Source organism: Furipterus horrens, unplaced genomic scaffold (genome assembly GCF_987537825.1).
Source record: "Furipterus horrens unplaced genomic scaffold, mFurHor1.1.pri manual_scaffold_2, whole genome shotgun sequence".
NCBI classification, from domain to species: Eukaryota; Metazoa; Chordata; class Mammalia; order Chiroptera; family Furipteridae; genus Furipterus; species Furipterus horrens.
The window spans coordinates 70,570,189-70,588,600 of NW_028327172.1; the positions used below are offsets into that span (position 1 = coordinate 70,570,189).

The 18,412-nt window shown below is 35.7% G+C and overlaps 1 protein-coding gene across 1 annotated transcript in view; it reads left to right on the forward strand.

Moving 5' to 3' along the window:
- SESN3 (sestrin 3) overlaps positions 1-18,412 on the forward strand; it is a 67,440-nt gene that overhangs the window by 30,763 nt on the left and 18,265 nt on the right. The window contains exons 2-4 of the mRNA XM_090267839.1: positions 13,483-13,548; positions 16,124-16,321; positions 17,774-17,956. Coding sequence (XP_090123965.1) covers positions 13,483-13,548; positions 16,124-16,321; positions 17,774-17,956 — 447 coding nt within the window. The remainder of the gene's footprint in view (positions 1-13,482; positions 13,549-16,123; positions 16,322-17,773; positions 17,957-18,412) is intronic.

Here is an 18,412-nt window from a genome sequence, read left to right on the forward strand (position 1 = left end):
TTATCTGGGTCACCAACTTTTACTTTAAAGTATGCAAAATAGGCTTGCTTGACAATTGCGCTGATGTTTGTCCTTTGACTAGGAATGGTGAAACTGCCACAGATAGAACAAAATGAATCAGGGTTACCCTGGCTGGTGTGGCTCAGTGGATTGAGCGCTGGCCTGCAAACCAGATTTGCTGGTTCAGTTCCCAGTAAGGGCACATGCCTGGGTTATAGACCAGGTTCCCAGTTGGGGGCACATGAGAGGCAACCCCAAAATGAATCAGAGTTGCTTAGGCACTTACGGTGAGAATGGCAGAGGCAGACATGATCTGAAGGAAAGGAAATAGGTATGTATGTAAATAAAAAAATAAATTCTGCCAACTCCTTGTATACAAACAAGAACTCGGACTACACTTGGGAATAAGATTCACTATATAGAGCGGCACACAACCTCTCACCACACTGTCTCATGTTGTAACTGAGTAGCCTAGACAAGTATGAACCTGTCGCTGGTCCCACCTGAGGGAGGTTTCCTCTCAGCCAATAGGAGAGCACTAGTGCTTCCCTCGATCCAGGCTTGATCCAGCCTAGAGTAGTTGCATTAAGATAAGCTGTGCAGGGCCTGGCTGCTGTGGCTCAGTGAATTGAACGTCAGCCTGTGAGCCAAGTGTCGCTAGTTTGATTCCCAGTCAGGGCACATGACTAGGTTGCACGTCAGGTCCACAGTTGGGGGCGCAAGTGAGAGGCCACCACACAGTGATCTTTCTCTCCCTCTCTCCTTTCCCCTCTCTCTAAAAACAAATAAATAAATTATTTTTTTAAAAGATAAGCTGTGCAGAAAAACTTGATGTTATAGAAGAAAACTAACTGCAGTTTTGAAATTAGCACGCCTATTTAAGTCTAAAACAGCTGAAAAATAGAACTCAACAGGAATTATGTTAAAAATTGTTCACCTGTGAATCCATACTGTTTAGTTAACCCAAGTCTTCTCTTTCCTAGAAATTTTAGCAGCTTCCAACAGGTTCTATTTCCCCTAGCCTCTCCCACCCCAGTTCACTGTCTTAACTGATACCAGAAATATTATCCTGTCTCTCCTAAGTGTGGTCCCTCCTTTGTTTGTTTGTTGTTGTTTTTCATGCCTTTAACTGGTTGGGTCAGTTGTCCTATAGAATATTTCATAATCTGAATTTTTTCTATATTTCTTCATGTTGTCATTTAACTTATCCTTCTCACTGTTTCCTGTTTCCCGTTAATTTGAAGTTTGGACTAATGGCTTGATCCAATTCCGGTTCGAGTTATTTTGGGCGTATGGACATTTTCCTTATCCTTTTTTTATAGCTGTATTAATGGATTAGATTCCTAGAGATGGGATTGCTGGGTCAAAAATACAAATGTCGTTTTTCTAGACATTTCAAATTCCTATCCATAAGGATTGTTTGATTTTTTCCCCCCAAATTTTAGAGAGTGCTTGTTCCCCTGTTGTCAGGTCAATAAACATGTGCCTAACTTGGATTTTGGTCCATCTGATGTATAAATACAATATTTGCTTTGTTATTTTATTAGTAATTTCTTCTGTTAATTGCCCATTCTTTTTTTGTTTTTCGATTTAGTTGTTTGTTTTTCCTGATTTTTAGAAACTATATACTTGAGATATCCATTTTCTGTTAAACTGCACAAACAATGCAGTTTGCTATTTCACACTGATTTTGCTTATGGCATATCTGTACCATGAAAAACGATTGTTTAATTATCAAATCTTTATTGTTTCTGGAGTCATAATTAGAGAAGTTTCATTGGTTTGTTAGTTATTCAGGTGCCGACACAACTCTTAATTATAAAAATGCTTGCTATTATATCGTAGGACTAGCACCCCTCCTACATTGCTTTTCTTTTATAGGAGTTTCTTAGTCATTCATGCTTGCTTTTTGGATTGAAAGTTTATTTTACAAATAAGGAAATGAAACTTCATAGATGTTCTATGACCATGTAGTAATGACAAATAATAATCACAATAATGTTTCTTAAAGATTTCTTTTATATGAAGGTTAAATGTAGCAATCTTTTTGCATATGACTGAAACAATGTATAAGGATACATAATTAGAAGGAAGAGAGATAAGAGTGTATTGGAAACACTTATCTCAATCAGCAGTTCCCAAAGTGTGGTCTGTGAACCTCTAGCATCTTAGCACAAATCAAAGCAATGGCATCATCTTGTAATAGTAATCGCAATTTTCCTCACAACCCTGTATTCACAGTAAAAAATGTCAGTTTCACTCAAGAATAGCCCTGATGAAACAATAAAAGTTATACATTTTATTAAATCTTGATCATTTAACACTTATCTTTTTAATAGTCCATCTCAAAATGGAGAATATGCACAAAGCTCTTTGCATGCCAAAGGTATGATGGTTGTCAGGGAAAAGCAGCTGTGTGACTGAGTTGTGAGCTGAACTAGTCACTTTTTATTGAGCACCATTTTTACATGAAAGAATGACTATCTGGTAACTGTGGTTTTTCAGACTTTGGAATTAGGTATTTGGTAGACATTTTCACACAGCTGAACAAAGCAAACCTGTCACTTTAAGGAAACAACTGGCAGGATTTATTGTTAAAGGTAAAATTTGAGCTTTCAAGAGAAAAGAATTTTGAAAAACTGCTACCATGAGCTTGACCACTTCTCCATACTTACATATTTTTCTGATGTGATCAGTGGTTGTACTAACACATTTTATTTTAATATTGTGTTAAATATGTCAACACTTGGAAAACATACAGAGTGCAATGAGTCAGTGTTTTCTTTCTTTAAAATTCTCATTATTGCTTTTAGAGAGACAGGAAAGAGGGGAAGGGGGAACAAGAGAGAGATGGACAGACATCAGTGTGAGATAGAAACATCAGTTGCTTGCCTTCTCCCATGCACTCCGAACAGGGATCAAACCCACAACCTGGGTATGTGCCCTGACCAGGAATCAAACCCACGACCTTTTGGTCTGTGGGAAGATGCTCCAACCAACTGAGCCACACCGGCCAGGACAATGAGTTAGTATTTTCTAAATGATTTAATGGTTAGCATTACAAAATTATGTATGGGTAAATAATCCATTCAAATCACAAAATAAGCCAATGGATTTTCTTTTCTTGTGTGTGTGTGGGGGCCTGCTCTGTAACAATTCCCCCCTCTCAGACTTAAGACCCTTTATAATCTTATGAAGGACAATGGGCGAAGTTCTCATGCTCCTCTAGCTATTTCAAGCTGGACACGGTTGTCGTTCTACCTACTCTTGGGTCCGGAAATCCCTAATAAGAGTAGCGGTGTGGCGGGGGAGGGTGGTCTTCCCACATGGGGAAGGATCTTGCAGAGTCCAGGTCCGTTGGCTGTCCCTGGGCAACAGAGTGCTCGGTTTAACAAACTGGCATCCTTGTTGTATTCTAGGCGCAACAGGTTTAAACCAATGGATTTTAAGGTAGCAGAGTAGGAAGTTTATTAATAATGGCTTAAGATTTCACATTGCAACAAGTTTTAAAGGATACTACTTGTCAAACTTTAGTGTAGTATCAAAAAATGTCTGAAGTTATCTGAAAAGGCTATTAAAGTACTCCTCCTGTTTCCAACTTCATATCTTTATGAGGTTGGATTTTCCTTATGTTGTATAATCACCATTATATATAGCAACAAATTGAATGCAGAAGCAGATATAAGACTCCAGGCCTGTTGTTTGTACAAATGTAAAACAATGCTACTCTTTTCAGTAAACTCTTTGTTGTTTTAGAAGTTATAATTTCCAAAAAATTTATTTGTATAAACATGTAATTGGCTTATTTTTATTTTTAAATGAATTAATATTTACATTTTTTAATTTAATTTTTAATATGGTGATTATTGATAGATATTACTCACATAAAATTTGTTGGGGTCAACAACTTTTAACAATATAAAAAGGTTTCCTGAGTACAGCTTAGGGGGAATAGACTTAATAATATTGTAATAACTATGTGTGGTGCCAGGTGGGTACTAGGCTTATTAGAGGGATCACTTCATAAGTTAAATAAATGTCTGATCATTATGTTGTACACTTGAAACTAAAATAATATTAAATGTTAACTATAATATAAAATTTTTAATTTTTAAAATCAAAATAAAAAATAAAGAGGTCTCAATAGTCAGAAGTTTGTGAATCATTATTAAATGAGCATAACAATTCACAGTTTTAATTCTGATTAAAATAGATTTTAAGTTTATCTTAAAGTACAATTTTGTAGTCCCCTGTTTATAGACTTGGGGGCTGACAAAATAGAGCAGAGATGAAGTTAATGAGAATTCACAATACAGATCAGATCTGTTTTTATTCCAGGCAAAAATTAAAGCACAACTGATCTTTTCAAAACTAGAAACAAAAACTTCTGTTTTTCTTTTAAATTTTATTAACTGAAGTTTAATATAATTCAGTATAAAATCAAACATACTTTGATTTGCTCAATCCCTGGGAAGCTGTATGAAAAGTATTTTCTCAATTTAAATAAGATCATGAGTTCTTATTATTTTTGACTACTCTGTATGTATGAAAATATTGGTTTTCAGATGGCTGATATGCTTTTTGTTTTGTAAATCTCTAGAAATCAACTGTATTTCATGTTTTTCCCTCTGATGCCTCTCAGCTGAGCAGGTGGCCTGTATTTTGTTAGTCATTGTGTTTTGAAAGACTTGGAACTATCTTGTCACTTTGTGTTCCATTAGGTTTTGATTTTGTTAAAGCCTAGGTTGTAGATACTGAATATAGAGGCTTGATTTAAAACTACTTACCCATCATATACCAATGGAACTACATTCACAGCATATTTTTTTTTGTTCTTTAAAAGACTAGTAGCTATCAACCATATACTGAATAATATTAAAATGTTATATAACTGTAATTGTCTCTAATGGGAGTCTTACTTTCTAAAACTCCCAGTTTTAATTTCTTTTACTCTAATTGGAACATAATTTTAATAAGTAAAGCTTTCTAAAAGTCAAGGCGTGTTTTTATTATACACAATACAGAATTTTAAAAATTGTTTGTATAGAAGAGAAACTCTTCTTAATATTTTTGTGGGACCTGGGGAGAAATCTTACAATTAGTGTAAAAAAAGTATGGTGTCTGTATGTTAATACAGAAGCACTGGTTAGTTGGATATTATGGACTTGCATTATCTTAGGAATAAAAACGTAGAGTGCTTTCCTCATTTTCTTGGGCTTTAGCCCAAAATTGTAATAGCATATTCAACAAGTAAATTTTGTAGTTCTGCATCTCTATAAAGAAAGTCCTCAACACTAAAAGGTTTATGTTGCTCAAGATTAGTGTCCCAGTAGGCAATATTACTAATTTCTAAGAAAATAGTACAAACTATAGGAAATTGCAGGTATTATTTGTTTTAACAACATAAGAAGATAAACAAATGGGAAAAGTGAATGTTTGTCACGTAGAGAATCCAGGGGGTACAAGGAAGGTAGTGGATTGATGCCCAGCACTGTATTTATTAGTTTAATTTATTGATGTTTCTCAATAAGAATATAGAGAACTGCCTCAAGTTCACAGGGTGCGCTTGTCCTGCTGTATATAAAGAGATGGAAGAGCCTGTTCAGACTCCAATCTCTTTAATTCAATTTAACAAATATATGAGTACCTACTTTCATGTTGCTGTGCTCTAAATGCTACATCTATTGTGTTATAAATCGATCCTGCTGATTAAGGAGCTTGTTTATGATCCAAAAGAAGTTATAAGATATAATTATATTTTAGTAGTTATAAGAAAGAGAACCAAGATATAATTGTGAATCTTAAGAGTAGGTTTAAATTCATAGAAGAGCTTGGGAGTTCTGGGAGTGAACAGAGACCAAAGGACTTGGTATTGGAGCTAGGTCTTAAAAGAAGCATGGGTAGAATTTCAATGGTGATAAAGAGGGAAGGCAGAGCCTCAGGAACACAGAACAGACCTGCCATATTAGAACTAGTGATTTTCAATTACAGGTGAATCTAACTTGATTAATTTATACTATGTGGCATTACATAGAATGTGGGGGGAAAAAGGTGTTCTTTGCTGCTTGCCTCTGGATAGCATTGGACATGAACTTGAGTTTAGATTTACTTCCAGTTTAAAGGATTAGCTAGAAGTATGATAATGGTGTAGTTTAGACACTATCCTAGCCCCATATTCTTAATATTTCCACCTTTGTATGTCTGTGTCTTCTTGTGGTCGTACAGGGCACTTGTGGTCCTTAGTCCATAGTAAATGCATAAATATAAAACTTTGTCTGCCTGTTGAACAGGTTCATCACGTGTTCTAATGAGTATAAAAGGGATGTTGTTGCCCTGGCAGAGTAGGTAAGTTAGTTGAAGCATCAACCTGATGCGCCAAGGATGCAGGTTTGATTGCTGGTCAGGGCACACACTAGAATCAACCAGTAATGCATAAATAAGCAGAACAACAAATTTATGTCTCTCTCTCTCTCTCCCCACTCTGCCCTCCTCTCTTCCTCTCTCTAAAAATCAATTTAAAAAATGTTTAAAGGGTGATTTTGTTGCTAGCAAGGGAAAGCTTGTATAGAAACTCAGCTGTACTGCAGTACAAATTTAACTCTTTGCTATATGGATGCACATTTTTAATTCTTTCAGTGCTGGACTAAGGCCTGTTAATCTCTGCATTCTTAACTGCATCTACTACAGCAAATACCTACTGCTGATTTCTACTAGGAATAGTGGTTCTCATGGCTACCATTTCCAGAGTACTCAGTAAATATTTATCTATCTTTAGACCCACAGTTAGTTGGTAAAACAAAATTTACCTAACAGTTTCTACCAAATGGCAGAGGAAGGTTTTTTTGTTTTTTAATGAATGTTACTTAATCATGATAAGATATCTTGAAACTCATTTTTTGAAAAGTGAAATAGATTAAAAATACTATTATGTAAGTGGCCATTGCAAAACACTTAAAATGGACCAGAACTTTACCTCACTCCATACCCCATACTAAAGTTGAAATGCTCAAAGATGAACAAGGCACTATCCTTGCTCACATGGAGCTGACAGCTTAGTAAGGGAAAAAAGAGGTAAAGACATTGATAAAATACAGTTGATATATGAAATGCTTTTAGTGGAAATATTTTGAGATTTCGAGTTAACAATTTTGATCAGTATATATTGTTGAAGGCTGAAATTCACACTCTGAGTAACAAGATCTTTGCAACGTTCCTCAGGTGACTACCCAGAGTGTAGCTGTTGCAGGAAGAACTTGATACCCTTGGTTTTAATACCTCAGTTAAAGGATGTCAGCTTCTGAAGTCTCAGGCTCTTAGAATGAGACAGGATTCCCCAATTATGGAGGGGAATTTTGAGTACCACATCCTGTAAAGCCTGACTGGGCTCCTAATCTAGGTGGTTCCTTGCGTCACTGTGACTCCAAATAGTACGGTAGATGTTGGTGTGATTTGAAATATTCTCATCCTTGGTGCTGTTGCCATTTTCTCCTTCTATATCTTTTCTCACCAAATGACCTTACACCTCATTTAGTTGGGACAATACTACAATGGTGAGTATATCTTTTAATCTAACACAAGAGAATTCACAATTCTGTGAAACAGCCTTTGGCTATTTTGGGATGGAGAGAACATAATGTATATTCAAGGTAATGACAGATATTTAAATTTGGGTTTACTGTAAAATTACCAATCTGTTGGGTTGGCCAAAAAGTGCGTTTAGTATTTTCTGTAAAATAAAAGACATGTTTTTCATTTTCATCAATACTGTAACTGTATTGATTTGGATATTTTGAGTATGTCAGCCATCTCCTGTGTGGTATAATGTTGATTGTTCTCAATTGATGTCTTGATTTGATCACTATCAACTTGGTCTGCCCAACTGTGGAGCATGGTCCAGTGAGAAATCTCCAGCACAAAACTTTGCAAAAAAATCTCAAGTGCTTATTTGTTAGTTTGGATTTTTATAGAAACAAAACAAGGCTAATGGTTTGCCATTGTACAAAATTTACTACTAGTATCATCCAAGTCATTTGTTCCCCAGAATAGGATATTAGCTTTATTTACATCTAAAGAGAGGAAAATATGGCAAAATTGTTCTTCAAAATCAGTGCAGCTGCAGGTTATTTTTGCTTATAAAACAACCCTTGAATCATTCTATTAGAGTAGCGCCTGTTGAAAAACTATAGCTATTCTAGTTTGAGGTATTTTGTTTTACATTAAGGAAAATTGGCAGAAGAAAAATAAAAATAAGACTTTATCTCATATTATGCTTTGCATTTTTTTACATTTTTGTGTGTTGTCTTCTCAAAGCCTCCTAACGAGAGAAAGCCAAGACCTAGAATTGATACTGTTCTCAGCTTTGAGAGGAGAATATTCTCAGCCTGAGAGAAATTCTTACAGTTGAAGGACCTATTGAAAGGATAACAAAGAGTTCATTGGGAAAAGCAATGATAGGATTTGGCAACTCTTGGAATTCAGACTCCTAGGATAAAAAGTCAATGATAACAGTAAATTGGAGCCAGGGTTACTGGTGTGCATGGTGATTTTACAACTTGCAGAGGAAAGTGAGCAGGAACGGCTGGTTTGGGGTAGCAGATTAGTTTGAAACACGTTGATTTGAAGGTGCTCACACTACAAACAGATGGTATCACAGGCAGTTCACAATGCCCAATGCCAGTCTGAAGGGCTAAGAAGACCTAGCTCCTAGATGGATGTAAAAGATGCAGGAGTCAGTTACATGGCTGGTTCATCTTCCCATCACATGCCTTGCTTTCTGCTTTACCCACTCTATCCTCTTCCCCAGTATGATTGTTTGTAGAATTTTGTTTGTGTCACGAAGATGTAAACCATGGAAGTGTATTCTCTCCACTCACTCGAGAGAAGTGTATTGGGTGGTTCAGGGTTAGGGAAGCCCAGCAAGGGGAGAGTTGTGCAGAAAGAGGCTGACCTGAACTGTACAGGGAAGTGAAGAGACCTGGTGATTACACAGGGAGCATCTCAGCTGGGATCTGAAGTATGCTTACACGAAAAGCAGTAATGCTTGTTGAGGGTGAGGGAAATGAAGAGTTGTTGTTCAGTGGTATAGAGTTGCAGTTAGGAAAATGAAAAAGTCCTAAACATCTGTTGTACAACATTGTGCTTACAGCTGAGACTACTGTACTGTACACTAAATTGTTAAGAGGGTAGGTCTCATGTGTTTTTTACCATAATTTTTAAGGGGTGGGAGAGAAAAAAATCCCTGGAGACTGTAATATGGGCAGAAATTGAGCAAGGATTCTTTGGAAATTTTCTTTTCTTTTCCCTCATTGCCCCTATCTGGATTCACTCTTAATTTGGTTAAGAGGATTTGTGCAATTACATTAAAATGCTTGGTTATGGGATTGAGTAGGAGTAATCATTAAAGCAATAACTCTGCAGAGCAGTCATTTAACATTTCAGAAAGGCATTAAAATGCTATAAATGTGATTTTTTTTTTTTTAAAGAAATCAAATGAGTCTAGGGCAGCACTATCTGGTAGACCCTCCTGCAGTGGCAGATGGAAATGTCTGGACTCCTGTACAGTAGCCGCAGGCACATGTGGCTGCTGAGCACTTGAATTTGTGACTAGCATGATTAAGAAACTGCATTTTCAACTTTATTTAATTTTAATTCATTTAAATTTAGTCACATGTGGCTGAATGAAGTAGGAATTCACTCCTAAGCATTTTAAATTTGAAGTAAAAACTGAGGAAAGATATCACAAGGTATTATAAGAGACCAGAACTTCAGCTTATGGTTTTAAAGTGAATCTTTTGGATATGATGCAATCCTCTTTCTTTTGGATTTGATCGTATCAACTTTACATACATATAGGGATAGAAAGTAGGTAGAGGAAAAAAAACTTTCAGTAAAATAAGTTTACAGTAGAATTTATGAGCTGTTTCGATCATTTTAAAAATTTTGTTTTTCACCTTCATATAAATATTTGAAGCAGCCAACTGAAGACAATAGTACAGTCCTCAACAGAAAAGTGCTCCTTATGAAGGAGCAGGAACTAGGCTGAACACATCAGTAGTGATGCAACAGAGAGGAAGGATACCTGATAATGAACTTTAAAATGATGTTAGTTTTCCTTCTCTTCAGTGTCTAAACAGCTCTTAGGTCAGGCCATATCATGTCTTCGGGGCTACTGCAGTAACCTCCCAGCTGGTGTGTGTTTGTGTGTCTGTGTTTTGTGTGTCTCAGGCCCAGAGGTTAAATCACTCCCAGAATTGTATTATTGAAGACAGATCTCATCCACTGATCCACTTACAAAATTTTACCTCAAATCAGTATATAATAAAAGGTTTCACACACATTTTTAGATGCTATTTTTCACTTTTGGAGTTCATGGGTTAAATGGACATTTGCTCAGCTGATGGAAACCAAATTGGTAAAACATTTTTGTCAGCATATTGTCAACAAAAACTTTAAAGATATTTATAACCTAAACCCCAGTAAAATCACATCTGGGAGTCTTCCTAAAGAAACTAGCCTAAATACCAAAAAAAAGAAAAAAAAGATAATAATAACCTCCAAATCTCTTTATACAAAGATACTCAGCATAGCATTATTTATAATAGTGAAACTGTACAGACACAAATGAAATGGAGTTTCAGTTGCTTATCAGTTGGTTAAAACTAAGAGATGTTACATTCTTTTAAGTGCAGTGGTGTGCAATTCATTTTATAATGAAAATGTATTTTAGATTTAAACATCTCCTATTCCAGAAAGTATTTTTGTCAGCAACGTAACAGTTTTGGCCATTTAAAAGTAAACTTATCACATAGTGATTTTGTGAACAAATAATCTTAGTAATAAATCATTCTGCATCTCCAGATTACTTTTGTGCACTTTTATTTTTCTCTCCCTATATTTTCTATGAATTTTTTGTAATTAAAAGATCCCACTCACCCCCCTCCTGGCTTTTTTTCTCAAACCTATGATTTGTCCTCACAATCAGTTTCTCAGCTTTTCATTTGAAATGATCAGTTGTAAAGGGAATTGCTTTTCAGATAGTAGTGCGTTAGACTATTATATAGAGAACATTTGTAATTTTACTTTCTGTAGCTTACAGAGAATAGCAAAGTGGAAGAAATTTGTTATTTTCTCTTACATTATTTTTCTGGGTAAATCTAGATTATGGTTGGTGTAGGCAAGAAATACCAATATTAGAAATTTGAAATTACTTATTTTACATAGAGTCCTCTAGTGTGATTGACCAGTAAATTGAGATATATTTGCCATCACTCTATAAATATAGCCTAATGCCTAATTCCTTCTGAAAAGTTAGCAGTTTGAGATTACCAATATTTAGTATATTTATTTTGATAGAACCGTGAAAATAAGTGGTGAGTTTGTGCCAAGCTCATAAGGGCAGAGGCCATATCTGTTGTGTTCACCCTGTGTCCAGCGCCCACTAATGATCTGATGAGGCTCTCAAAAAATCATTGAATGCCTTCCTGCCTGCTTTTGCCAATTTGTTTTGTGACTGCTTCCTAGTAAAGTAAGGGATTTAAGCAACTACTTTGTGTTTGGTAGGCTCTTTGTAAGGAAGAAAAAGACTCAGATACTTTGTGCAGAGAAAAAAAGAAAGTTGAGGAAAGGAGGGAGGAAGGGAGAGAAGACAGCCATCATTAGGCTTTACTTTAGTGATTCCGTAGCAACTTGTATGGTTTTCCCCTTAGAAGCAGGCATCTGTTGATACTTATTTACTCTGGTGTTTCATTATTTTCTCTTTGCTCCTGCTTCTGGGTGCTGTTTTCTCTTCTCTCCATCCCGTTCCATTGCCTTCCTATAACTCTAGTGATACTTCTAGTATTCTAGCATCTCACTGGTCCAGCTAATTACCCTTGGCTCTATATTGGCAGAACTTTTTTATCAGGGCACTCACGAGTTGCAGATAAGCTTCTATATTTATTGGTGTAGATCAGTGAGTTTCAACCACTGTGCTGCAAGTAATTTTAAAACATAAAATACCTGACTGTTTAGTCAGGGGCACAGACCTCTTTCCTTTTAGAGTATCAAATTTAAAATCTGACAACAGCCAACAACAGTAGTCATTGGTGTGAATGAATCAAAATTATACCTTTTGGGGGCTCAGATCAGCAAAAAGCAGTATTTTTTTTTGGTGAGCCACAGAATTTTAGTAATTAGTTTATGTGTGCCATGAGATGAAAAAGATTGAAAATCACTGTTCTAGTCAGCTGAGGCCAGGATACAAAGTCATGTGAAAGAGATATTGCTACTTGCAGATAAGGAGCCACCTTGGGCTGGTGCCTCCTGAGGTTTAGAAGCTTCCTGAGGTGGGCCTGGTGGCACTTAAAGCTTAATCCACTGTCTCCAGTAGGCTTCTGTTCCTGTGTGCTTAAATTTCCAACTCAGTGTTTATAGTCTTTATAAACCATGTCATAGACCCTGTTTTTATGTTATGGTTAAAATATTACTTTTATTATAGAAAATTATGTGGCTGTTTCTCCCGTCTCTTCTTCTTGCTAAGAAGAACTTCAAAGCCTGAGAATTTCCCTCTGACTATTCCTGCTCTTCACCATGCCTATAGAGAAGGGAGTTCCTCCCTGATTAGAATTTTTTGGCTTATAGATTATCACACTTAAATGGGGACACCAAAATTTTTTTTAGTTCTTGATTTTAGAGAGAGAGAGAGAGAGAGAGAGAGAAACATTGATTTGTTGTCCCACTTATTGATGAATTCATTAGATAATTCTTGTATGTGCCCTGATGAGGGATTAAACCTTCAAATTTAGCTTACTGGGACGACGCCCTAACCAACTTAGTACTTGGCCAGGGCTCAAAATATTTTTTAATTAAAAAAATTACCAAAAAATTTATAACAAAAAAATCTAACACATTGACATACCATTGGCAATCTTCCCGTTGTTAATACTAAATAGAATAGCAGATGTAACAATAAGCATTGTTGCATTCTCCCATTTGTTAGGTTAAATTAACCTCTACTTCTCCAAGTTTTACATTTTTCCTAAAGTTTCAAAGCTTTATATTTAATATAATTCTTCTTATTATTATTTTTAAACAGGCCAGGTTATTGCTTTGGGAAGTTGCCTGTAATTCTTTGAATTTAACCTTTCCTTTAACTGTCAATTTAAGGTCAAACAGTGTACTAGTATACTATCAGATAGGATTCTATTATGGAGGTTGGTAGTTTTCAGGCGTGTCAACTGTGGGTAAAAATCTATGGTGCTGTAGAATATGGCTGAAGAAGTGACATTTTGGAAGCCTACCATGCACCCCAGCACTGTGGTAGGAGTTTGCCCCATTATCTTATTCATACAATGGCCCTGTGGGTTTTCATCTAACTGAGACATAACACTTACCCTGATTTTGCATAATTATATTTACTTTAGTACTTTAGCAGTACATTTGCACCAACTTAACTTTTTCTTAGAAAGTCATCATTAATACATAAAACTTTTCTTTTAAAAACAGGATAAAAGAATCAGAGTGTCTCAACCCTTGACAAGAGGACCAAGTGCCTTTATTCCAGAGAAGGAAGTAAGTTTATCTGTCTTATAATACATAGAAGAGTGATAAATAATGTATCAAAGAATATCTCCATTTTTAATATGAAAGTAAACGTGTTTTGCTCTTGTTTCTTATATATATGTCAGAAAACCACAGAGGTATTTTCAGCTTCACTAAAAAGATTGTGTAATAATCTGCCTAAATTACTAGAGTTAGGTAGTACTACAGGATAAGAAATACATTTTAGCATATCTGATTTCAAATATAACTTTTCTGAGGAAAGCTCCTAATAGTAATACAATTTAATATTAACCTGAAGGCGCTAAGTTTAAAATGGCCGCTGTTTCATGGTGATTATAGGTTACGTTAATGTTAAGAAAAGATATTTTGAAATGAAAAAGTTTCCCAACTAAACCTGTTAAGTTTCCCTATTAAACCTGTTATTAAACAAAACATGGTATTACATCACTAGTAGTTACTCTTTTCATTTGGTTCTCAGTCTTGATTGCACAGAATTATAGAATCTGATACAGTCTGTACCTTTGGTGAGGGTAGGGAATCAAGGTGGTGAATGCAAGAAAGAAGAGTTGTAAAGTGACTCAAAGTAGGTTAAAGTCAGTACAAGATTTGTGCCTGTCATGTGGGTGTATATCTCTGTGAGGGTCACAGCGAAGTGCAGGACCTTCTAGATTCCTAGATGCCTCTCCAGATATCCATGGGCTAATAAAAGTTTGGGAACCACTAATTAAGGAGTTTTTCTCTGCTTTAAGGAGTTCTTAACTCATATTGGATACAGTTATATATACTAATTCATAGTATATTGCCAAAACAGCATTTATCTTAAAGCACCAGAATTATCTCCATGTTGTTCTAAAATTAGTCAACAAATATTTATAGAACATCTATTATGTGCGTTAGAAGGCGGGATGAGTGGAATTCGAATAAGACATGCCAGGTCATTGCCACAGTCAGCTGTTCCTTCACCTTCATTTCACTTTTTTCATGACCTTGCAAGTTAAGTGAAAATACTCAATGAAAGTTAACAGTAATGGTTTGGAGCTCAGTGACTGTCACTGAACTAGGCGGTGACCATGAATTAGAGAAACTGCTGCATAAACGCCTATTTCTCTCCTACAGCGTAGGCGCTGCACTTAGCAGAGTGATTGCCATGTATATAAAGATTTTATATATATATAAAGACTTCCTGATACAATCACTGTCACAGTATATATTTGATGATAATCTGATTTGCAGAAGCCACCGCTGTTTTCAGGATCTATTGCATCATATGAATCATTTATTAATGTGTGTTAGGCACCAGATGACCAGAAGAAACTTCTGCTGGGAAAAACAAAAAAAAAACAACAAATATCCGATCCCTGATTATATGTATTTTATCTAGATCCTATTATATTTTTAACAATCTTAGTCCCTATCATTGACAAAGTGGAGAAATGTGTAAATGAACATATATTTGGATTTATAGTGAACTAAAGTGAAATTGCATTTTCACACTATTGTAATTAACATTTCCTCGCAATTTACATTTTTCAAATATTATATTTTGGGGGGGGGCGATTCAATTTTTTTCAGTCAGTAGTTCCTCTTGAGTACTTACATTAAGAAGTGACCATGGAGCCAGCCCTGCAGAGTTAACAGAGTAGAATCTGGCCTTTAGGACATCTGGATTCAAACTCAGGCTCTGCTAATAACTAGGTGCATGAACTTGAATTTAATCTCGAATGTAATATAAGGAGTATATTCTCCTTAAATCTAGAACTCTTAAAATGTCAAATAATGAACCAATACTAGAAATATGCATCTCATGTCTATTCATTGCCACAGAGCTGGGTCCTTTTACAGGGTGCTAATAAGCTCTTTACACCTTCCGAAACAGTTCTTTGTGTGATGCTCAAGCTGTCATTGTGCGTGAAACTATTTTTGAGTAAGCTTTGTTGAGTCCCTAGGATGGAGAATGTCTGTTTTAATAACTTTACCTTGTTTTTATAATTAACACGATAGGCTCAAAATAGGAATGACAGTATTCTAGTGTTACTGATTTTTAAATTAACACTTTCCTACAAACTATCATATTTTCCTTTGTCCCTAAAAAGTCCTCAGAAGGCCTCTTTTTAATGTTGAATAACAAAAACAAGCAAAGGATCAGACTGAAAATACTTGTTTAAAGAGAATGTGATTAAGTATTTTCACAGGCTGTTGAGATAAAATTATAAACGTATGTAATCAAATGCCTCTGCTTTTGGCGCTCCACAAATTGGTTTGACAATGGCCATGCAAGTGGGTCCTGAAAAATCTGCCTTATGTTCCTGGCAAAGCAGATGGAAGATTTTTCCCTCCAATTTCATAGCTGTGTGTATAATATTTGATAATTTGACATTTGTTGTTTAATAAATTGTGGTACCAGAGCCAAAAATGAGTGGTGCTTTCTTTTTTACTTCTGTTTCCCATATGAGCAACTGTGTAATTCCAGGGTCTGTTAATATCAAAAGAACATTTATTTGCTTCAAAAGTGGCATAATTTATGTAAACCAAGGATATGTTTACTCCTCAATAATTATCTTGTTTTGGGTTTCTTGGTTGTAAGGTTATCCAAGCAAACACAGCGGATGAACGTACTAACTTTCTTGTGGAAGAATACTCTACATCCGGTCGTCTGGACAACATCACCCAGGTCATGAGTCTGCACACTCAGTACCTGGAGTCTTTCCTGCGGAGCCAGTTCTACATGTTGCGCATGGAAGGCCCCCTTCCTCTGTCACACAGGCACTACATCGCAATAATGGTGACTCCGTGCTCACTTACTCCTCTTCCTTCTAGTAGTGTGTGTGGGGGGGGCGGGCGGTGGGGGGGGATGTAGAGCTAAGTGTAATTCTAAGGACCTAAAAATTGAAGACATCTTTGGTCTTTTGGATACCAGGTCACTTGGGTACATCCTGAATGCTTTAAGCCATTTAGTGTATGGAAAGTTTCTCATTTAATTTTTACTAAAATCATTTTCCATATTTATAACCTCTTGTGATTAAAGATGCTTTTAGGGGGCAAAAGTAATATCCCACAAGTTTTGGCTTTGCTTTTGATGTCTTGTTTTTATTATTAATATAAAACAGGTTGTGGCATTTTATTTAGTATTTTATACATGAAAATAATTACTATTTTGGCTAAGAGGAAAGTATCAGTCCACACCAGTGGAGACTGGAAAAGAGAATGCTTAAATGAATTGTAATACTTTTAAATATGGTCTTGGTACTAGTTAACTAGTTAATGTTTGGGGAGGGGAGAGAGAATTATACATTGGGGTGCTACCCAGTGAGAAGGGGAGGAAGAGACAGTGCTTACAGTTGAACTATTTATTACCGGAGAAAAAGAGGAATGGGAACATGATGCAAGTGCCATGTATTTTGGGACTTAGACCAGCTGGGCTGCAGAGCTAGGAGTTAGCAGATTAGTTTTACCAAGTTTCATTTTATTATCTTGTTTATGCCCTCACTGAAGTTTTAAACACAAAAAGGGCAGCATTCTGTTTTATTGAATGATGAACCTGACAAAGAAAACAATTTCAGCTTAAGGTTTTAATGTAAGTAAGGCTGCAAGCAGACCTAGAATGGTCATAAACTAAGAAAGAAATAATATACAGGAAACAGAAAGAATAAAGCAATACTATTTTACTGTGAAGGGGCCCTGAGGAAAGGAGTGGTGAAAAGTTTGCTTTGTATGGATTTACCAAATGGTCAGTATCAAGGCTGATTTTGACTGTGTAGGAAGGAAAGAGTCAGTGATCTTCAGTTTCTTCTCCATGGAGTGCTGTGCATAGATAAGACTGAGGTCACAGTTATACCAAAGGGAGTAAGAGAATTACCCAAATCAGCATGCATTCTGAATTGGTAGAATACCAGTTAATGAGATTTTATTGTTTTAAATAGAATACAGTTGATACAGTTTACCATAATGAAACACATGTATTTTCTAAACAAAACAAAATGGCTTCTAAGTTGGTTGGTACCCACTTCTAGGAAGTAATTGGCTTCATGTGACTCTATGTGCTTATGCAAGTGTCACCTTCAAGTATTGATTCAAGAATCTATGGCATTGTTGTCATGGGAGTTTTAGGAGAAGGATTCGATGAGAAAAGAATTCTTGGCTATAAAAATTATAAATTCCATCTATATTTTTGTTTAGCAATAGTAGAATAAGACTCTACCATGATTGTTTTATCAGCTAACTTTTTGTATTTTAGGCTGCAGCTAGACATCAGTGTTCTTATTTAATAAACATGCATGTGGATGAATTTCTGAAGACAGGTGGTATTGCTGAGTGGTTGAATGGTTTGGAATATGTACCACAAAGACTGAAAAATCTTAACGAAATAAATAAGCTGCTAGCACACCGACCCTGGCTGATCACAAAAGAGCACATTCAGGTACTGAGTGTTTCTTTGAAATAAAAAATATATTTACTAATGATTCTAACTAAGAGTTATTTTTTCAGTTAAGTATTTTGCTTAAGACTTAATGTTAAAAACTTACATATTAGGAATTTGAAAACTAAAATAGTATATTAATATATGTAGAAAAATAAATTTAGAAAGTGTGTTTAATCTAAGTATGAATGAATTCTTTAATCAATAATTAACTTGAACGAGTGCTTTAGCAGAGTGGCAATGAAAAAAGTTGATTTCTATTTTCAAGCAGTAGGTAGAACAAAGAAAACACATTCACATGATAAGATACCTGGGTTCTAGTCTCTACTCTGTTACTCACGAATTTGTGACCTTCAGCAAATTAACTTCTGTGGGCCTCAGTAGTTCCCCTGTTACAAAATAAGGGGCCTAGATTAATTGAGTTCTAAGGTCTTTTCTAGCTGTAATGTTTCCATA